Source organism: Rhinichthys klamathensis, unplaced genomic scaffold (assembly GCF_029890125.1).
Source record: "Rhinichthys klamathensis goyatoka isolate OS25496 unplaced genomic scaffold, OSU_Roscu_1.1 h1tg000136l_1, whole genome shotgun sequence".
Taxonomy (NCBI): Eukaryota; Metazoa; Chordata; class Actinopteri; order Cypriniformes; family Leuciscidae; genus Rhinichthys; species Rhinichthys klamathensis.
In genome coordinates, this window is record NW_026606671.1 from 754,892 (window position 1) to 778,829 (window position 23,938).

The 23,938-nt window shown below is 36.8% G+C and overlaps 1 protein-coding gene across 2 annotated transcripts in view; it reads left to right on the forward strand.

Moving 5' to 3' along the window:
- fstl5 (follistatin-like 5) overlaps positions 1-23,938 on the forward strand; it is a 141,763-nt gene that overhangs the window by 18,690 nt on the left and 99,135 nt on the right. The window contains exons 2-3 of one of the 2 annotated variants that reach the window (XM_056257240.1): positions 1,361-1,496; positions 5,666-5,699. In XM_056257240.1, coding sequence (XP_056113215.1) covers positions 1,361-1,496; positions 5,666-5,699 — 170 coding nt within the window. The remainder of the gene's footprint in view (positions 1-1,360; positions 1,497-5,665; positions 5,700-23,938) is intronic. The other variant, XM_056257241.1, reaches the window with a different exon arrangement.

Consider the following 23,938-nt stretch of genomic DNA (forward strand, 5'->3'; position numbering starts at 1 on the left):
ATCGAGAGCGCTTGCTCATTTTCTGGGCCAGTCATGTGCCTGACTTCAAACCGATCATGTAAAATGTGGATGGTGTTTGGACAGATCTCTTCTGAATTGCTTAGTTCTGAAAAGCAATGCCATGTCATTCTAAACTATTGTTTCGATTCCAAATCCCTGAACTCTCTCACACAGTAATCGTCCCGGGACCTGTGACGAGGGGGGCCTCGGAGTACATCCAACTCATTTGAACCCATAACAAAACTGCTCTGGTCCCCATTGCTTAGTACTCTCATCCATATTTATTCATTTTTATTTGTTTTATTTATTTTTCTATATATATTTCTGTTATGTTTATGAGCTGACTTTCTGCTTTCTCTGACAGAAACACTCTTTCTTTTTTGCATTGAAATACTGTGTGCAAAAGTGGCACATTTGTGTTTAGTGACTTCAAATATATTTTTAGATGCCTTATTATTTTGTCACATGGGAAGGGGTTTTCAGTCTTTTAGATGCCACTGAACCCCACATTCTCAACTGTAAAAAATGCTCATTGTAAACAGGGGGAACAATAATAACAGTTTCTATTTCATTGCATTATTAGTTTTTTTCTACTTTAGTACTGAACTCTGTCAGATGGATTGATTTCTTTTTGGATTTCTTTTTTTTAATTTCTTAATTTTAATCAATTTCTTTATTTAATAAATTTGTATTATTTATTAATTTCTTTATTTTAATCATTTTATTTATTTATTTATTTATTTAAATCTATTTTTATTATTTATTCATTTGTTTTTAATACATTTTCATTATTTTGAATGTTCTTATATTAATCATTTTTATCATTTTGTTTATTTTAACAAATTTATATTTATGTAAAGCGGTATACTATAGTTAGTTAGTTAGTTTAATCTTTTTTTTTTTTTACCCTCTAAACTTTTACACAGACACACTGGGGGTCTCCAGACCCCTTTTTTTAAAACCCCTGATTTAAGACATGATGAAAATGTTCCATATCACGTCTTAATCTAAATGTTACCTCTATATGTTTGCCTGCCTGACTTAAAAACAACTGCAATCTAATATACTCTCCGTCATCACGGAAATATATGGATCCTATTTCTTAGCTTTATCTTTATTTCCTCATGGTGCTCATTATTCCTTAATTGATTCAAAGTAGATTTAATCTTGCCATTGAGTGTGGGCTTCTTATTGAAAGCATTAGTTTTAAACCCACAGTAGATTGGCATCCTCCTTTGTCTGCTCTAATTAGCTGAGCTGTGATGCATTGTTTGTTTCAAAAGGCTTCAAATGCTCCGCTTGACTTAACCTAGACAGTTCGTTGTTCATTTGTGTATTCATGTCTTTTGTTTTATTACAGGAGGGTTATGAGAAGCTCCAAAAGATGGTGGGCAGCTGTCCTGCTCTGGGGGGCAGCGCTGATCGCAGAGGCACGTCCAGGCAAAGAAGGATTTAGCCCGCTGGCGTATCGACCTCTCGTCAGATTCCGTCACAAGGTATCGATCTTTCCTATTTCATTAGCCATCCCTTTACAAGAGGAGACTCCTGTGTGGCCGGTTACGATGCTAATTACTATGGAAATCCGCATGGCATCGAGCGCTTCTGGTTTGATTATTGTCACATGACGATTCATTATTGTTGTTTTGCTCGTGAACCAAATATCAGATATGCATAATAATATTCAAACTAAAAAGTGTTGGATCTATGCCACTGGACATTTCGAACTGCAGGCGAAAACTCCTGCTGCGCTGACATCATGATGAAACAGCACAGCGTGATTGTGTAATTGAATGTTTATTGACTGGCTGTTGCAGCGAGCTTTGTGGACACACACAGTCAGATACCAGCAATTGAGGTGTAATGCAGCACTAACAAGCTCCACTGGTTCCCTCTTCTCTTTTTACTTCATCACCTCCATGAGCAAACGTTCATATTATGTAACAGATCAATTAAACTCCGACTGAGGGAGGGCACTGACTTACAGAACAGGGACTCGTGGGAACACTTTCCTTTTATATCAACAATAAACATTTGGGCAGGGAGGTCACACAAATTGTCCCTTTAAGACATTTACAGTTACCTGAAACTCTTGGGGTGTTTTCATACTAAACCTTTGGTACAAAGTCTGTTCGACGTTTGACACGAGAGAGCTCTGCTTGGAAATGTGGTCTGGAGTAAATTGAGTAAATACATCGTTATTGATTATGTAAATTTGACATCTTTGCATGCTCCCTGTCACACTCATTATTACACTATAATGCATTTCTCATAGCTTCTTGTCTTCAAAGAAATGATCTTTCATTATTTTCATCTCTTGCAATACGTCTGCAGCTGACAAACAGACAAACTGAAGGGGTGTTGTGTGCGTGTTAAGTTTTGCTGGTATATCTAAAGGGACAAGTACTTCAATAACACGTAGAAACTGGTCTCTTCTCCTGCTGAGTCATTACCTACAGTAAACAGCTGCCATTAGGGAATTACTGTTAGAGATGATGCAGTCAAGCCACTGTCAATGTACAATGTGGAAAGAACCAAGCAAATTGTGAGATTTGATGATTTGAGATTTTTCACAACCAAATGTGGAAAAAAACAGCCTGAGAGTAAAAACACACCCAAGCTTTTAGAAAATTTCTCATGTGTTACCGTTTCAAACAGCTTTTAGTATTGTCATGCTATCAAAATATTAAATTTATGCGTGAGGTTTGGTATTAAATATTATTTCATTAGAATTTGACAGATGGCATAGGCAGATATGCAGCGTTTCATAGAGGAAGAGCTTCCTGTGAATTTGTATTTCTTGTAAGGAACTGATTCTAGAGCATCGATATCATGTCAGCCAGTTCAATTAATTATCTTATGTGGAGTGCAATTTAAGTCTGGTTTATATTTACAATGACTTGGAGGAAAAGAACAGGAGTTAACAGGCTTTACATTTGTTTTGCAGAAATTGAGATAGTAAGAAGAAGATGTTGATGATGATATTATTATTATTTAATATTTTGGGTATCTGAGATATTAGGATACTACTACTAGTACTACTACTATTATTAATAATAATAAATTATTATTATTATTATTATTATTATGAGCAGTGAGGAGCAATTGACATTAAACATGAACCACATGTCTTAATGTGACCCACTAATAAAAGTGGAAGATCAATACTACTGTTGTAGTTATAAATGTGTTTGAAGTGCACATTTAACCTTATGACACTGTCATTAATTATCTGAAGGTAACCTTGAATATCCCACTCCACTCAAGTATCAGTGTTGTTTGCTAATGCTCACAACCCTCTTATGACATGCATTTAATAAAGCTGGATATTATGAATGAAGATGCCCTTCGCTCTTCTCTTTCACTATTAATTGCTAATGCTCTCATATATATCAGAAGGCATACATAGTTGAAATGTGGGAACTGTGGGAACACGTAGTTGCCATTTTTCTCACAATAACTTCCTTATCAGACCACAGTGTGTGGAAAATCCATTAAGTGCAAAACAAACAAACAAACAAACTCCAGTCTCAGATAAGAATGTATTTGATGGCACAAACCAGAAACAATATTAGTAATTATAATTATGTTTAGCGGTTATGTTATATATGAATCTTATATCAAGGGTCATATTGTGTCCTATGAGTGGAGTTTTTCAGTAATATGAAATCATAAAGATTGCTGGCTAGGGTAAGGCAACTGATGTAGCGTTTCAAATGGGGGGGGGGGGGGGTGTTGGACGAGGGCTGCAGGGTTGAGCCTGTTTTTTCTGGCACGGGCACAGAGATAAGCGGTGACCCCATTAGCTTTCCCTCAACTCGGCCTGCTTCAATCATCATGAGTAATTCAGCTTATAGTATGAAGCTTTGTCCTGCTCTGCAAAAGCCAATCTCCTGTCAAAGCCAAAGGTTTAATTCACAGTAGCCCCATCCTTCCTCTACCTCCACTCAGATTATGGCCCAAATTTGGCCCCACCCCACATTTAGACCAATCAAAAAACGAGATTTTTGAGTGACAGATGGAGCACACGTAAGATAAAGCAAGTAGGGCGGGGTCTTGTAGGATCTTATTATAGCTGTGATTTCATTTCTGTAGTTCAGTTGCGTAATTGATGTACAATTGATTCCAGGAAGGTAATCTATTCACCAAGCCTCAAAAGTCTTCAGAGAGTCACAGCGGAATGAATGAGCTGTTACCGTGAGCTAAATGCTCTCTCGACTATTACGGGAATGTGACTTTTAAGATAACATGAAATGAATAACAGTTCAGGGCAATTATACTTCTTCCTCGATACATTGAATCAAGAAATAACCACTGTATACTTTCATTTTAAATAAGAACTGCAAAGTCAGAAATAAAATGGTAAATAAAAGAGACAAATCTGGAGAGAAGTGTTGGGGACAGGAACCATTCAAGTACACCATTATAAGTGCGTAGCCGAAGGTGTTTATGCTCGAGTTAAGAAGGTGCTGTTGTGAAACTGTCTTTGTGACTGGCACAGGAATGGGAGGGGCTAGCAACATGTTTCATTTTGGACAGATTGGACAAATGGCTCCAAAGTGCTTGGAAAACAGTGAGAAAGCTTCCTCATGGTAATCATTTGAAATGAAAATCCTCACCAATTATCCATCTTATATGAATAATCCCTCTAGATATCCAACTCATCTCGTTGATCTATTTATATCGAGACCGATTACTGATATATTTACTGATTACTGATTTTAATGCTCGACTATACAACAAAAGTTTATGTAGTCACCATTTTTCCTCATACATACTCGCACACTGTAATTCATGAAGCAATAGTTCACTATTTATTCCCGAAACACAAAAACAATAAAACTTAATATAAACAGTGATTCTGTCTACACTGGATGCGGCGCGACAATCTTCGACAGAATGCCTCGTTCTGTGTATGACGTACTGACATGAAGGACAAATTTGTCGCGTCCAGTGTAGACAACCTTTAGCTGTTGCAGCGCAACGTGAGCAACAACGGTCGCGTCCGATGTAGACACGATGTTAGTGGCAGTATAAAATACTTTATATGCACACCAACTGTCATTGTATTGAAAGGAACAGCTTGTATATTTTAATCTCATGTTGTATTTTACAAGAAAATGAAATGGAGTAAATGATGACCAAGTTTTAATTTTGGGTCGGCTAAAGCTTCTGGTTTAGAATTTTGATACCCCTTTTCTTTTCTTTTTCATCTTATTACACTGTTGTATGTCTTCCTTAGAAGCAAAATGATAGCTTACATTAGCATTTCCCATTTGTCTCTAACGGTGGAATATGGCATTCTTTAACCTTTAGAAATAGACTCGTTGAGAGACTGCCGTACCCTGGCTGGTCTGAATAAATGAATCATTTAACTCATACTGACAAATACTTCAGGCACCAACATTTTAAAAGAATATTAGGCTTTCTATGGAAATATGCCATGGGAATTATGTATAACATACTTTTAAAGAAAGAAAGGAGCAGCAGTCGATATTAAATAAAGTCACATTTTTATAATGAAATTTTATGTAACAGGAATCAGATGTATGTGGGGTGTGTAAAACATTAAATATCAAGTGTGTGGATGTCTGTGATCGGGACTCAAATGACATTCTTTACTGTGAATGGATTGTAAGTTTTGTTTTTCTCTGTGTTCTTGTTCCAGCAGGATGGGATCTCAGAGAGTTTACGGATTAAAGGTATGTACAATCCCCACTTCTCTCTCTTCCCACCCTTTTTAGACACTCACAAAGCAAATATATTTAAAAAAGGACCAAAAGGTACCAGTATTTTACCATTGTGGTCTTTGAAGTACTTTGAAGTGAATATGGTTATGATTTTGTGCTTTGTGATACAGTATCTGTATTGAGAATTGAGAATTTGTTAGCATTGAGAATTTGTAAGCATTTTGAACTAGAGAGTATGTATCCATTCATGTATCCCTTAAAAAAAGCCAGTATTTGGACTGAATGCATGTTTATTTGTGTGTGGAGCAGTATTGAGTACTCAAGCAGGCAGCATAAAGCCACATTAATTATCATGCTAGTGTAAATCATGTGTTGGCTATTGCCCAGCAGTCATCTGTAATTAGGATGGCACAAGAGTTAGTCAGATGATGCCAAGAACCTACAGAGAGCGCTGAGATGTGAAAAATCCATCTCACTCCTCAGACTCTGTGTGAGGTGAAGTCCCACTATAAATTTTATCTCAGGTCAGCTCAAAGGTGCTTGTGTTAGCAGCTCCTTTGGCTACAGGTAATATAATCAGACTTTAATAGAGAAGCGGTCTGTATTACTGCAGAAGGTCAAAGCTGAGTTGGCATTGTGATAAAAGAAATGATCTCACTTATCTACAGCTGTTCAATCAAATGGATGCTCTCTGTTTTATCTTCTCTGCCTTTTTAAAGTCAGTGAGCTTGTTTACATGCACATCGATATGCTGATAACTCCCAAAAATCAGCTTATTTTGATTTATTGATATTTGTATAGCGCCTTTAACCAAGGCGCTGAACAATTTTGAAACTAAGCGGTACATTGAAAAGAAAAGGCTGAAGGTGAATCTGACTAGAATTCCACATGTTATGTCAGTTATGATGTTAAATAAATCATTAAAAACTGAAGAGTATTCCAGTGGAAAACTTACAGACTCATATATTGTCCTCTCATGCAGTTACACATGCAGAATTTTGATTGAACCACTTCTACTTCGGCTGCATGAGATGAGAACGCATTTTTATATTTACTTGGGTCAAGAAAGAGTCTGAAAATTCTGTTTGTGCAAATGAAGATATTTTTTATGAAATCTGAGCAATTTCTGTCCCTCCATTGACAAATTACGCAACTACAACTTTGAAGCATCAAAAAGTTCATTAAAACTAATCCAAATGAATTGAGCGGTTTAGTCCAAATTAACAGATTTAATTTAGGCTTTTATTCACATCCGATCACTCATCAACGCACACATCAGTTGTGGTAAACGGAAGCTCAAGCATGCTTGCTTGATGTGGGATAACTAATAAGCTTCGATCTCGTGTGTTACGCAGAACGAATGAGCTTCCACAAGAACCCGGTTTGTTCTTCCATGTCAAGCAGGTTCGGTTGAGCTTCTGTTTATGTCCGCCGAGGAATGATTATATGTCAATAAAAGCCTAAATTTTCTTTTTTTTGTGTGTGTGATCTAAATCCACATGTAAGGAGGCTTTTCTCTCACATATCAAACAAGCGCAGTTCATAAGCCGAAAGAACTCAGGTTAATGCGTTTAAATACTAGGAGAAATCAGGGTATGGGGCAAAAATCTAGCTTTGTTGATCGGTATATGCTTAAGCCATTTATGACCTTACTCCGATAAAGAAGTAAGCAGGTTAATGCGTTTACATAACCATGTGCAATTTGGCTTATTAAGCATAATCAGGTTAAGAATGTGCATGTAAACATACTCAATGTTAAATCAACGTTGACCCTATTTACTTTTTTTCTTTCATGTTCCTTATTGTGAACGGTTAATCTTTGCTTGTTATCAAAATGTTCTTCTTGAGTTTGAATTTAAATTGAATAAGTGACTCTTCCTCTAAAATAACTTATGTTTGGATTTTTATCACCACACAACCTATTGGATAATGTTGGCCAACAACCTAATGGCTAATTATTAGTCATTGTTTTAGCAAACTCACATTCAGTCCATCCAAGTTTTAAATAGATAAAATCAAGCCCCACCCCTATTTTTCACATAACTGAAGTGAAATGGGTTGCGAACAAGAATGCACTTTGAATTTAATACTTAGTGCATATATTTTGGACACATTTGAAAATCTTAATTAGCCAAACAAAAACGGATTCTCATAACCCTAACAAATGAGTGAACTAGTTTTATATATATATATATGTGTGTGTATATATATATATATATATATAATATGTGTATCGTTACACACCTATTAGGCAAGAAAACCAATGTGGAAACTCTCCGACGGCTTGTTCTCCTCTCCAATTAAGATTCTGTCAGAAAATTATTTTTGAGGGGCCGTTTCAATTATTTATTAATCATTTTAATTATTCAGGCTAATTACTCCATGTTTAAGTGGATTAAATTCTGACTTAGGTATATTAACTTAATGGAGGTTTTGGAAGATTCCTCCTGTGACTGTGTGAAAGTCTTTTGATGAAGTTGATTTATTTATTTCATCTATTGAATAATTATTTCACCTTTTGAAGTACATTAAGCTTTGGTGGTGAATACATTCAGTACAGTCAAGACAAACTGCTTTCGGCTTAATTTGTGACATGACAAATGTTGCCTGCTTTGTGAATTCAGAGTGCAGAATATAAAATATAGCTGGAAATAATATGAAGCCAACTAAAATTGGCTGTCAGAATTTGGAAAAGAGAAAAACTAAGACAGCCTGCACAAGCGCATAGCAGAATACCCTGTAATTGGTATCTTAAATGAAGTGGTTGGCATATCCAGCTGAACTCAAAATATCTTACTACTGAGGGTGAAATTGCATCTTTTTGGGTTGAAGAATAGCTTTTTTTAAATAGTATGAAAATTGGAGGTAGTGTATTTGGACCACCAGCCACTCGACACCCAGCTCTCATAGCATGCAGTCAAGTTCTTTACTTCTCACACAAAAGCTTTCAAAGACAAAAGGTTTCTTTCTTTTTTTTTACTTTTTTCCAAATACGAACATAGCTCTTATAGCATGCTCATAGCACAAAAGCAGGCCTGGTACCCTGATCCTAGCTTTCAATATATTGCCTCAACTTTGTCATTAAGATACGATTAAATAATAATGTGCACGCAGGGACACCTCATTGGCCTGCAGTCGATGAAACATTTTGAAATAAAGGCTTTAGCTCTAAATTGTATGTTAATCCTGAAAAATCTTTAGCTTTTTCGGGATTCCTTTTCACTTTTTGAAAAGGAACATCACATTGTGTCTGGTGAGAATGGTGCTAGACTTACTGTCAGGCTGCAGTAGTTTTACTTGACTGAATCTCTTATGGGCACCTTCCCACCGTTCATCAGCTACTGAACATCCCATGTGTACTTGTTCATGTACGATCACTTAATGTAATTGAATTCTATTTATGCAGATTTTTGCTAAATGCTGTATTATTTTGCTTGCCTAAAGAGGAGAGGAAGATGATATTTTGTAATTGGATGCTTGAAGGAGTATTCCGGGTTCAGTACAAGTTAAGCTCAATCAACAGCATTTGATTTCCACAAAGAACAATTTCTGGTTGCCTCTCAATCTGGGTTGCAATGAAGTACTTCCAATGGAAATGAATGGGGGCCAATCTAACCCACTTAATTTGTTGAATTGTGAAAACATTGCATACCAATGTTTTTTTTTACAACTTTATAGGCTTGGGCGGTATCCAAATTTTGATACCGTCAAACCTCCTCCCTATTTTACCGCGGTATACGGTATTACCGCGTGACTAATTAAAAATTATGACATAAGGCTCAGAAGGCATCACCAAACTGTTGGTTTGTGCAGGGATGAGTCACAATTTTCGAATATTCAATTATTTGATTTTATTATAGAATATGGAATAGGTTGTGGGATTATTGTCTATAAAAAATCCCCATGTTTTCCGTTCTGATGCGGTGGTGACACGTTCAACCAGAGGGTGGCGATGCCAATAATGCATCTAAAAGCTGTCAATCAACTCTCAGACAACAGGAGAAGATGCACATTGTCTCACAAAAGAGCATGTGAGCGGAGTGGTAATATTTCCTCCAGAGCAGAGAGCGCATTTCTGAAGATCACGCGCCGCTCGCTCAGTCCACTCAGCGTCGCGCGCTCAGAATGCCCGCAGTGACATGCTGGTTAGAAAACATGTGAAGTAGGGCTGCCCGTGCATGACTTAAACAAATTTTTTTCTAGTTGACTAGTAGTAGTTGATTTAAGCCATTAGTCTAATCACATATTTTTTTATTAAATTACTTAAATATATATAGGAGAGAATGCTAAACCATAATGAGCGTTTTCGTAATATATTGCCTATTCTGCATCTCAAAGCACACATAAAGCTTGCCACAAAGAACCGGCAAAAGTAATTATTATGCATGAAACATTTGAATTGTTTATTAATAAAAAACTTTCTATGTCAGTGGCTGCTCGCATCTTCGCAGTAGTGAACGCGCATAGAGAGAAATGCACACTTCATATGAATTAGCCTACAGAGAGCAGGCCATTTCTTTTAGTTTTTAATTGTTTTGTTTAAAAGTAGACATTTCAAGCTTTCTATATATATACACTTCTCAGATATTTAAGGCATCTATCTTATACGCTGAGTTTCGTTTATTTTAGGAGACGCGCTCCAGTTCACGCGCCGGCTTATATTGTCTAATATATATCCTTCTTATTTATTAATCCAGGCAATTCGTTGATGAAACATTGATTAAAATGAAGATACAATTTATGCGAAACGAAATTCACTTTAAAGAAAGGCTTTCTACAAAACAAAACGTAATAAGTGGTCAAAAATCATGTCTGACCCATTCCAAATGTTTTCCGATATTGGGCATCTTATGATCCTATCTTATTCATCTCATGCAGTTTCCTTTTCATATAATCAACATAGATGAAATAAAAAAAATAACAACATTATATTATTAAACATAAATATGAAAAGAAATGAGTTTTTTTTTTTTTTTTTTTACTTATAGCCTATTTAAGTGTCACACCGCTACGCTGTATAGCTGTGTAGCCTACATGCATGTGTGCGTGCATATGGTGGAGGGGTGCTATTTTCGAATAATAATTAAATAATACCAGGTGATCTTCAAATATTATTTTAGCTTGAAATGCCCATCCCTGCCAAACTGCAGAAGTCGTGTTCTTCTTCGAGACCAGGTCACTCGTTGCGCAACTTGCCATCTTTCCCCCTCTCTCCCCCACTCTTTCTCCTCCAGACTGTCACGTGATGACAACCACAAATAAGCATTTTTAGCCATTAAATAAATTATATTTAATATTTAATCCTTTTCTCCTATATAAGTGCATTGGATTTTTTTTTTATGACGGTATGACGATATTGAAACTGATACCGTTGCTATTTTTAGATCCCGCGGTATACGATATTACCGTATTACCGCCCAAGCCTACAACTTTGACACGTGAATGCAGTGCTGTAAACACAAAAGCCATAAACTAACTGTAAAAATTATGATTTAAACAGTTTTGCAGTTCAAATAATGCACACATCTTAACAGAAAAGTTATTGTGCGCGTTTTTATAAAATTAGGCTACATTTCTGTTTTTAAATCCCCCCAAAATTTGCTCCATTACTTTCATTGTAACTGCCTGACTGTAATCTCGATTTTTGCTTCTACTTCTTTAAAAAAAAAAAGATGAATCTAAATTATTTTGTGAGCTAATCAACATAATATCACAGATTAAACTTAAAACTGGAATATAAGAACAGGCCACAGCGGCCAGTGTGGTAAAAGTCTGAGCACTATTATTTCTCAAATTGGTCTTTGACCATTAAGACCTTTAATTTAATTCCAGAATAAGTGTTCAAATCAGTAGGAAAGGTTTAATATTGAATTTCATGAATATTCATTAGCAGAAAAAGCCAATGAAGCATGAGGGTGTCTAATTTCAACAAAGGGATTTGCACATGGAAGGTAATGAATCTAAAAAGACTCGTATGGGAGATGAACGCTTCTGTTGTTGCTCTTAACAGATGTTGTCTCAGCGACATCGCCAGAAAAACCAGACACCTTTTGCTGAGAGTGTTTTTAAAAGCCCCACTTTTGCAGTTCTTATAGCCCATCTACATATAATGCGGGATAGTTCTCCCAAAAATTAAAACTCTGTCATGATTTACTCACCCTCAAGTTTTAACAAACCTGCAGAGGCGGACAGAGTACAGAGCTTTGTTACTTGAGTAAAAGTACAGATACCCCTTGCTAAATTTTACTCAAGTACAAGTAAAAGTACTACATTCAGATGTCTACTTAAGTAAAAGTACTAAAGTACTTGTTTTTAAAAGTACTTGAGTATCAAGAGTACAAGAGTAGATTTTCTAAATATTGCATTACTAGTCTACTGCCACAGTGCTTACATTTATGCACAGAAACGTCCTACATGGAGTTATGAAAAATGATAATGTTAATACCTTGGAGAATTTAAAAGGAATTGAAAGTAAAAGCAAGTCATTTTCATCTTTTTACCATGTTGCTTTATTTAATGTAATTTAATTTTTGGGGGGTCCCATCTTTAAATATGGGGACAACACACACACACACACACACACACACACACACACACACATCACATGTAAGGGTGGCGCTGCCAATAAAGCACCTAAAAGCTGTCACAAAGAACCGGCAAAAGGAATGATTATGAATATGTAAAATATAGCAAGGAGATATTTTAATTGTTTATTAATAAACACTTGTTAATAAACAAGAGTTTTCTTTGTCAGTGTCGGCCAGATGAAGTTGACGATGCCGACTCGCGATCTTCAGTAGTGAACGCGCCAGAGAGAAATGCACATTTCATACGGATGACATAAGCAGAGAGCAGTCTGTCGTCTGTTTTCTTTCGTTTTGAATTGTTCTGTTTAAAAGACATGTCTGTGAGGCGAGTATAATCTTACTCTGAGTTTCGGTTCATTATGAGACGAGCTCCAGTTCACGCGCCGGCGCCTCCGTTTCTTATCTATCGTCTGCTATATTTACTTCTTATTTATTAAACCCAGGCAATTGGTTGATGAAACATTGATTAAAATTAAGATACAATTAATGCAAAACGAAATTCAGGTTAAAGAAAGGTTTTGTGTTTTCTGTTTGATGTCTCTGTGAAAGTTTTAAAGCATCTTTTATGCCGCTTTCAGAGCGCTTGCGTCCGTAACAGAGAACACATCCATAACATTGTTTTTTCCTAATGCGAACACGAAAAATAAAATAAAACAAAATGAATATTTTATGTACTGTGGAGACTGAGCGCCAACCCTTCTTCATTCGCTGGGTAGTAGCCTACTTTGGTTTGCGCAGTGTAATTCACATAATCAGTAAAAATATATTTTGCCTCCGTAAGTTTTTTTTTTTTTTTTAAGCAATCAGAAATCCCTCGTGGCTACGCCACTGCCACATTTGAACCTGACTGTGTTAAACACACCGCATACTCAAGAACATCACAGCAAATGCTTAGCTTACATTAATGTGTAATATAAAATCTGACCATGGAGTTGACTTTGGCGGAAAGCTGAAGGTGATTGCTGATAGGCTGTCCCAATCAGTGGTGCCTGCACAATCCAATCACGTTTGAGAGGGAAACAACAAATTGAGGGTTTCCGAGATTATTCTTTTTTTTTTCCTTTTTTTTTTTTTTACTCGGGTACTCACGGTTATGGATAGAAATGTAGTGGAGTAAAGAGTACAATATTTGCCTCTCAAATGTACTTGAGTAAAGTCATGAGTACTCCCCAAAAATGATACTCGAGTAAAGTACAGATCCCTCAAAATTGTACTCAAGTACTGTACTCAAGTAAATGTACTCCGTAACTGTCCGGCTCTGCAAACCTGTATGAGTTTCTTTGTTCTGTTGAACAAAAAAGAAGATATTTTGAAGAATGTTGGTAACCAGACAGTTGACGGTAGCCATTGACTTCCATAGTATTGTTACTTCTACAATGGAAGTCAATGGCTACTGTCAACTGTCTGGTTACCAACATTCATCAAAATACCTTCTTTTGTGTTCAACAGAACAAAGAAACTCATACAGGTTTGTTAAAACTTGAGGGTGAGTAAATGATGGCAAAACTATCCTTTTAATGCTTATTTAGTATTCAGCTAAAAGCACGAGTAATCCCTTCACAATGACTATTTCAGACAAATTGGATTTAAAAAAAAGAAAAGTATTTCTCCTCCAAATGTGGAGTTTAGTTAGCGCCAAAAAAATGTATCTCAGTTTTTCTATTGTTGCAGTTCTGGTGCATCTGGCCTGGACTGAATCTTGCCAACTCAGTAAAGTCATTTGCAGTGGTGGCATACTATAAAAATAGACAACTAAATGAATGGTAGACTATGTGAATAAAGAAAATAGTGATATTTGCTCATTTAGACCAAAGGCTGAGAATGGTTTGCTGTGTGGTGGCTGAAAGTGCAGAAATCTAAACTTTTTCCCGTAGTAACGGATGCCTGCTGCTCTTTCTATCCCCATCACTCTGTCACTCCTTTACTCACTTTGTTTTTACCCCTTTTTCCAGTTAAGTGGCTGTTTGGAAGTTGTTTAAGAAGCCACGTGGACTCTTTTCGAAAACCTAGTGAGCTGTCCGCTGCCTACATTAACAGCTGTCTTCTAAGGCGGCATTCTAACTGAAATGGAACCTCATAAGTGACGTTTTGCATTGGCAGCAACTCAGTGTGCTATACAAATAGCACATAAAATACACAAAAGACTATTGATTTCAATAGAATTTGATGTGGGCATGTTATTTTGCTATAAAAAAAAACGTGGCACAACATCCTAAGTATTAGGTTAAATAGATAATTTTTAATTAGATTAAAAAGTGTATTTATCACTGCTTTTCAGCATTATATAGTTAATGTTTCAGTGCACTATGGGAGAGCTTCTATTACTCTACATGGGTAACTCACTAGATTTAGGAGTAGATCCATCACAATCTTTCGGTCTTGGTGGACTCACGACATATGTTAATGGAACATAAAAAAAAATATTTTAATCTCATCATGATAAATCTGTCTAGGTTAGGGCAGATGAAACACTGCTCAACATCAGGGGTTTGGAATCATTTAGATACAACAAACATGATCCCAAATATGATAATCCTTGTGTGAGGGAAGGGAACCCCATCCTAAATTTCCAAAGGGATCTTTATATGTTCACGTATAAAAACTCATATTGTAATATATTACATTTTTTATCTGCAGTAGGCCTACATACTATTCTATTTATGTATTTATTTATTTATTTATTTAAATATTTTTATTAGTTATGTCGTATGTCTTGGACTTGTTAAAGGGGTCATATAATGCCATTTTTATACAAGTTAATATGATTCTTTAGGGTCTAAATGAAAAGTTTGTAATATACTTTAATTAAAAATTCTCATTAGTATTGTAAGAAAACACTAATTTTACCTGGTCAAAACAGCTCTGTTTTCAGCACGCCATTTCAGTGCATGTGTCTTTAAATGATAATGAGTGAAGACTAAAATGTCATCTTTTAATTTTCATTATTTAATATTATGTATCTGTATTATTATTCCTTATTAATATTCATAATCATGATCAGTTGTATTATCTTGTGGAGTTTTTAATGCATGTGTTTGAATGCATGAAGAGACTATAGATAGCATGGATCTATGTGAGGAACACATGTCAGACAGAGGGAAGCTATATTTTGCTTAGAGGTATGTGTGCAGTGTAACATGTTCACTTAGCATAGATGTTTCTATTGATGCAAATGTACCATGTGTATGTATGACATATAAGTTCCATCTTTAACATAAGCAACATGTTTTGTTACCTTACAATGCAGTCGAAAGTCTCTCTGTGATGTATATAAGCTCAATCTTACTATACTGACTCGGAGAAACAAGGAAACGCATAGACCTGGCATGAATACAACATGTTCTAAAAGTTTCTCTCCTGACATATTAGAATAAAGATTTTTCTTGGCAAGATAACTGGTGTCCGGTCCCGTGAATCAAATAGCAACGGGGAAAAGGCTTAATTCCAAGTCTACAATGAGCTTTTCTCACCCCGACACAACACACGTGGAGTGTTGCCTTGACAACAGTTGAGGGTATTTTTTCAGAAAGAATGGCAGCGGGAGTCTCTGAGGACACATCTGTGCAACCGTATCAATTTGATTTTTTGACATTACTTCTTAATCAGTAACAGACACCGTTATAAACCATCTACAAAAGCAAGCTTAGTCTAGTGTTACCACGTTAACTTTAACACCTGCGTGCGTACACAGTTTGTAATAACACAATAATCATAACACGTTGTTCATTATAAACGTGGGATTATGAATTATATTGAGAACGTCATACATAGAAAACATGCCGTAATGTACCCTGAGTGTAAACCTTAGCCGCATTCATCGTGAAGCGTGCAAGCGATTTGCAAAGATTAATATAAAGGTTAATAAAACTTTACACTCACTTCTTCTGGAGGTGCAGCAGGGACATGAATAGTTGGTACCGATTCTTTTTTCAGGAGCAGCTTCTTAGCAAAACCAGGTTTATACTGACCCTCGTTTATAAAGCAGTCTGCTGAGAAATGATTCACGCAAACATGAAAGCATTGACGTTGCTCGTGGGGAATATTCCCTTCGAAAACAAACTCAGCCACTGCGTCTTCAGCGGTTCGAATTTAGGAACATCAAAATGACTGTGTTTGTTATTGCACCCAAGAACAGAACACCACAATCGCTTAGACGCCATTCTGCTCCAGCGGATCAACAATGATGGACTATGATGACAGCTCACTCAGGGCGGGGATGTGTTGAAACGCTGCTGTCAATCAACAATCGTGGGAGGGACGTCACGCGGTCAGGCGGCTCGATTTGAGGCAGGGGAAAACATATAAGGAGATTTTTTTTTAAAACACTGGATGGATTTTTATCATTATATGATGGTTGTGTACAGGCACTGCCAACACACATTTCAGTACAATCAACTTGTAAAAGTGCATGTACCATTATATGACCCCTTTAACCCTTTAGGCGCCAGAGGTTTTTTCCTAAAACGTTCGATTTTGACATCTTAATTTCAAAAGGCTATATCTTAAAAGTGATAAAAGATAGAGACTTTCTGTAAATTAGAGAAATATTAAGGACAGAGGTGGAAAGAGTAATAAAATATTCTACTCAAGTAAAAGTACTACTACTTCAATTAAATTGTACTTAAGTACAAGTAAAAGTACTGGTCTAAAAATCTACTCAAGTAAAAGTAAAAAGTAGCTCATTTAAAATTTACTCAGAGTAAAAGTTACTGAGTAACTTTTTTAACAGCGGGGGTGGGGGACTCTCCCGTGTAGGCTTGTAATGGTATGAGATTTTCACAGTATGATAACGTCTCAGAAAATATCACGATTTACAGTATTAATCAATTATTAAATAAATAAACTGTATTAAATTATGGGTATTATTATTATTATTATTATCATCAGTTAAAATGCCAGTTAAATTAAAGGGTCACTTCAGGATTCAATTAAAGGGTCACTTGCGTCTCACAGGTGTCGCTCATCGGTAATCACGCCACCGGCCTCGCGCCGTTCTCCCGCGGCCCTAGCGTCGTCCTGCTCGCCATGTAAACATGACACGCGCCATTCTCCCCCGGCCCTCACTCGTCCTACTCGCCACAGTAAACATGATGAATGGCGACTGTAGAACGCAAAAGCCGAATCCTGGACATTATGGGCGATCTCGAAAAACCCGGGCAGACTCATCACGGAGACTCACTAGCCTAGGCTTGTTGTTTAACTACTGCGCTCTGTTACCGGTAGGCATGGGCTCCTAGGGCAGCGAAGCAAGTGCATTCTGGGAGTTGTTGTCTTTCATCCACATAAGCCAAAAATACATTTTCTGGCTTTTCTCAGTCTAGAAAGCTCCAAATTCAAAAATAATTTCACACTTCTTCTACATAAATGGCCCATTTTAAATACACATTCATCTTCCCAGGGGTGAAGTGCCCCTTTAATGAAAACAGGATTTTTTTTTTTGGTTGAACAAATTATTATAACAAACTTGAAACCATTTGTTTGTTTTGTTTATTAAAATTTCAATAAAACATGTCTAATCAATTAAATTTGATAATTGATAATGAATTAGATTAACAACTTATTTTTAACATTAATAATTTATTAAAATGTTTAAAAAAATATTGTCCTATGAAATGTATTTTATTCAGAAAATGAATGTTTCTTTTTATGATTTAATCCAAATATGTTATCAAAACGGTTGTAATCAAATGTAAATTTAAAATTGTGTAAACAGATCTACTAAATTAAACCATGGACAAAAAATATATTCCTTTAAATAATGTTTAAATAAAATGTATTATTATTGTTGTTATTATTATTATTTAGAGAAGTAGGCTATTTTCTATTGTATGCCTATAATAGTAATATATTTCTGTCCTAATTTCTCCTAGTAAAACCAAACTTTTATTTTGACGGGTTGTAGTGAAGACCAAAAGTGTAAAAAAGTGTTTCAAAGTGTATTTGACAATGGTTTATCTCAAATAAAATTATGAAAATGCTCATTAGGCGTTCTCTCAGAGCAGCTCTGGAAATGTTCATGTATTCATATCCTCAAATTGTTTGTGAGACTCTGAATGTCACGCGTACTTGAGTAACGTTATGTAGTAGACAAAGCGGCGCAGCTCAGCAGAACAAATAGGGTTATATTTACATGCAGTATTTTTGTGCTAAGCTTAAATATTCACAGACCATGTCGCGATTGGATTTTTTTGTACAGTTCTACATTCCATGTATTCATCCATCCATTATTTTGCGTGTTTTACGTGACATCTGCGTTATGTAAATTTCATTTTCATGACTAGATTCCGGGGTTCCCTCTGCATCACGTAGCTACATCGGGACATACCTTTATCTGCAGGAGGGATGGTGTCCTATATCCTCCTTTTGCAGCCACTTTGCGTCCACATTTAGTGCAAATTGGATTTCTATCCTCGAGGACAACCACGCTTTTTTTCTACAAAGTATTTTCATACTGGCCAGAATTCGCTTGGCGCTTCGGTTTCAGCTTCAGCTGTGTCTGCGTCACCTTTTTTTTGCGCGTTTGTTCTCCCGCCCTTCAATCAATGCAGTAGTTTCCGGAGTGTGTTTTTTTTTCTTTTATTATTTTTTACTCAGTAACGGATACGATTTCAAATGTAGCGAAGTACAATACTTCAAAGAAAACATACTTAAGTAAAAGTAAAAGTACAGATTTTAAAAACTACTTAAAAAAGTAGAAGTACACAAAAAAACTACTCAATTACGTAACGCGAGTAAATGTAATTCGTTACTTTCCACCTCTGATTAAGGATGACCCAAAGTTTATATAGGGATTACATTTTCCCATCTAATTTGCATATTATGACGTCATATGGTGGCGGCAATCTTGGATTATAGAATTTTCATGAAAAGTCACATGTTTAAATGATAAAATGCAGCACTTCTTTCCCCCCAAAATGTCCATCACCTTCTGTATGCTATATTGCACAATACTGAATGCTCAGGTATATAGTAAGTAGTAAACAAACTGTGTAAATCATTACCAATAAATGATAGAAACAAACCGAATGCATGTAGTGGTTGGCCTTTTGCTGTAGAGAATAATACTAAATACAGTAGGCTCTCTGATTCCATGTATGGGGCACATATATATTATTCATATGACATACAAACACAAGTAGACAAGACCTGTTTAGTTCAAACGCTCACTCGCCACGGCAAGGCACAAATCATGAGTGAGATGATACGAGCAGCACGGCCAGATCTGCCTCGCGCGCGCCGAGTGTGCACAGCTCGGACTACTGTCATTGTCATTGCGACTCCTCACCCTGCCTCCACGTTGCCTCCTAACTGTCCTATGAATACTTCGACCTCGTCTAACATACCCAGTGGTATTAGACAAAGTCTCCACCACAATACTGTCGCCGCGATTGCGGAGAGGATCTGATAAAATGGCTCACTCGTCTCGCACACTAGCTCCGCTATTGGTCGCAGATTCAATGCGCTCTAACTCGAACATTTTTTATAGAAACATGACGTTTTTTTATTCGGGGATGAAGTATGACATGTCTGCCATCCAGTGGAGGGGAGGACGAATGAAATTTGACACCCAATTTGACAAAATCGGCCGTTTTATTCAGTGCCGCATCTTGTCGAGTAAACTCGACCGTGGCGCCTAGAGGGTTAAACTTCCCTTTTCCTGCTCTGTCTGCCATTTTTGTACGTGTCATGGATCCGTGTTATGTGACGATATACCTTTTATGGTTTTTAATGTTGATTGCCCTTTCATTGTCTCCTCAAGGGCTGCGTTCCAGGCCAAAATTGTCATGGCCTTCACTCGCTAACTTCCCTCCGTCTCGTTCACTCGGATGTACATTGCTTATGCTGCACGAGTGCCCACTGCTGGCGGAAACTGCAATTGGCTGAATTGGGACGTCCTAAGCCCTTGATCACTTGGAATCAGCTATGGAGTTGATTTATTATTTCATTTTGTTTCCCTTTAAGAATTTCTTTAATGCCGCATCCAAATGTATATAGGTGTGTTTGGGTTGTTTTAAATAAAAAAAAATATATATAATTAATATATCATAGAGTTGTTTGTTGTGCTGGTGATTAGACGAGATATGTGGTGACGTCACAATCGTACTGCATTGTGGGACATATAGGTGCCTGAAGTGTACATATGACGTAGACCAAAATCGAGGTAACGAGTTTCTGTCCATTTAAACTTCCCTCGTCCACTTCACAAAGTGGAACGCACTTCAAAATGGCGGCAGGGATTTTCCCGAGGGGAAGTGCTTAGGGAAGTTCGCAAGTGCGTGTCTAAAAGTGGACCGGAACGCAGCCCAGAAGTGTCTTGTTACCTCGTTATATTGTTAAGCTTGTAATGGTGTTGTTCGCTTCCGCTTGTCTTGTCCCTAGTCTTCGTTTTGTTTTGCTTTGACTTGTTTCTTACATTAAAACCACTGCAGTTAGATCCTCATCTCTGCCTGCCTTCTCTCGCCCTGCTCATTACAATGTATTTATTTTAATTAAATGTGTATTAATTATTATTTCTTTATTTAATTTTTTTCCACAGATTTTCTTTTCCACTGACCCCCTTGTTCCACAAGAAACTCTTGAAACACCCTGAAAGAGGTGCATACAGTGATAGTCGGTGGAATTGCTCAATGGCACAGAAATGGTTTAATGCTATATGAATTAGCAGGGTGAGGTTTCTGCGGGGTGTACAATTACTGAAGCATGGTGGTGCCTCATAAATAGTGAAACTCAGTGGGACTTAATGACTGCTGCATTTTAATGTGGTTTAACTCCACTCGCCTTACAGATATTACAGATTCCACCTCCTGAGCTTGAATCGATCTTGTAACCATTGCCACAGTGTTGCTTTCTATTGAACACTATATCTACTGCTTTATGGGAACCAGTCCATAATGGCACATGGCTAGTCATTAGCTGTAGGATGCCTTTACACTCTTATAGTCAGTTTGTAATTTCTTAAAGTTCAGGCAAAAGTCGATTGGACTAAATTTGCATTCAAACCGTCATTGGGTCTGCATAGTTTTTTTTTTTTTCATAGAAGATCTTTTGAGACTGATTGAAGATAAACAATGTTGCCATCTAATGGTCGTTCGTTTTTCAAATAAGCTTGACTTAAAATCACTATAAATAGCACTTGTGAACTGAAATTTAAGGGTCAGAGTTTAAGGGTCAAACTTTGTTTGAAGCACTTCATCATAGAGTGATATTTGTGTTTATTAATAATTCAAATATGCGAATTACAGTGCATGCAGTAACACACTTCTTGTGTTTATTGTCCTTGTAAGGCATCTCGTTGCAGTTTGTTATTGTGTTTCGTAGCTGCTCTCGTTCCTTTCGACAGATTTATTAGAGCGGATCTGTGTCAGGTAATAAAGGAAAATAAAATAATAAATGAGAAATAATGCCACAACTGATTCAAAGTGACGCGCCTCGGAGGAAGCAGATCGCAGATCATTACGCCTGAGATGCTGCGCCGTCTCCCTTTAATTTAGCCCGTGCTGAGACGTGAATCGTTGTGCATAGTGATTGAACAGAAGCATGTTTAATGAATGAAAACTGGGAGCACATCAAACTTGATGTGTTTTTCCACCTTTTCCATAGCGAAGCGGTCTATAAATACGGCTCCTCAGCCAGGTGCTTGTTAATACAACCCCCAGAGTGATGAGAACCCATCGTTTTGTGATATCTCAGTCTGCACTCCGGCAACGACTCCGGGAGAGATTTGGTTTGTTTAAAGGAATCGCAGAGTAGTTGGTAAAGAGAGAGCAGATGGAGGAGTAATGGCAGGCAGGTGAGCGCAGCGTGTTTCTGTGTCGTCTTTCATGAGGAGTTTGAAGCGTTGTTTGAAGGCTGTTTATCCGGATGTTTCCTCTGTTTTGGAGGAGCAGAGTCCACAGAGGCTTCTTAAAGGGCTGCAGCGAGCCGAGCTGAAAGCTGCCAAGTGTTGTTTACTACATTACCCAGAGTCCCTAAGGACCGGCTTCTGTGCTGGAAAACATCAGATGGTCTGGGACTCGCACCTTTGGTGGTGACAAGAGAATGAAACGATGACGCAGTGTTAAGAGGAAAGAGACAAAACCCATGTGTTTAAACAAAGGCTCTGAAAGTTTGGCGTGTACCCGCTCATTCAAGCGCTGCGGTGTCAGTGTTTAGTTGAAAGCCTTTACGCAGACTTTGAAAACACTTTAATGCCAAATTCACAGAGAGCAACTTAAGTGAGGTTTTTTTTTTTTTATGACCAACATCATTAATCTTAATGTTAAGGATGTATTCAGGGAAGGGTTTTTTTTGTTTTTGTTTTTTTGTAGATGTATTTAAACAAAAGTAAAAGTAACAATAAGTGGCCAGTGGCTATATCCAAATTCATTATCGTATGAGCATGTGAATATAACAAAGTGCAATTTTATTTTAGAAGCACAAATGTAAAACACAGCAGCTCTGATAACAGTATATACTGTATAGTCAGGGATGTTTATTGTACTTGTCACTAACAGACTCAAGGCTCTTATATTTAAACACTTACATTTTTTTTTTCAAGGATTCGATTCAGTCAATCTTGTAGCAGCCCTGGTAATGCATTAAGAAAACATTAAGAAAACATTGCCTCACTGCTGACATATTTTGTGCATCTAACTCCAAGTTGTGTAGCATTGTGTGTGATTCCAGAGGTATTTTCACATTTGTTTTCTCCATGGAGAAATTTTGTCACAAACCAAAATATGCCAAACACACACATTGGTACTATCAGTATCAGTATGATGACATTCCATTTGTGCAAGGGTTTTTATACCATTGTTAATGTCATTGTCTAGCACTAACCCTAAAGCTACCCATCACAGAAAACTTTCTACGTTTTTACATGTTCAAAAAACATAATTTAGTATGATTTATAATATTATTCTCATGGGGACCCCACAAGGTCCAAAATTACTGGTATTAATATCTTTGTGCCATTTGGAACCCCCCCTTACATTAACCCTACCCCTCGACCTACCTATCACAGAACAATAAAGTAAGATAAAACATCATAGTAAGATTTATAAGCTGATTTCATCATGGTGACCAAAAAATGCTATCTTCAAAAAAGATTCAAAGATTCAAAATCTTTGTGGGGACATTTGTCCCCATAACGGAGGGTTTACCCGGCCACACACACACATAAATAATTGTATGTTTGTATGTGTTTTATATACACTACATTTTTTATTTATTTTTATTTTTTTAAGAAAGATTTGTTTTTCAAGGCCGCATTTATTTGATCAAAAAGACGTAACATTTTTTACATTTTTATGAAATGTCTTACACACACACACAAACACACACATCATATACAGTATAGTCCCTTTGATTAATAACCTCGGAGCTCATGGTAGGTCTGCCTTGAAATGTTTATACGGAATGGTTAAAAAACATTTTCTCTATGGAGAAAAATAACCAGACAGTGCTCAATTTATCATCACAAATGGCTTTGTGCAGACGGATATCAATTACAATAGCTAAGATATGACAAGCATTCACGACTCTTCTCCACTGTGCTGCTCTTTCGCACAGCTAATAGAAAATATTCACAAATACATGCGCTCGTCTTTTATTTTGTCTTGCAGTCTTCGGGTGTACATCTATATGAATAGATATGACTGTATCTGTCTCTGAAGCCCTGTGCTG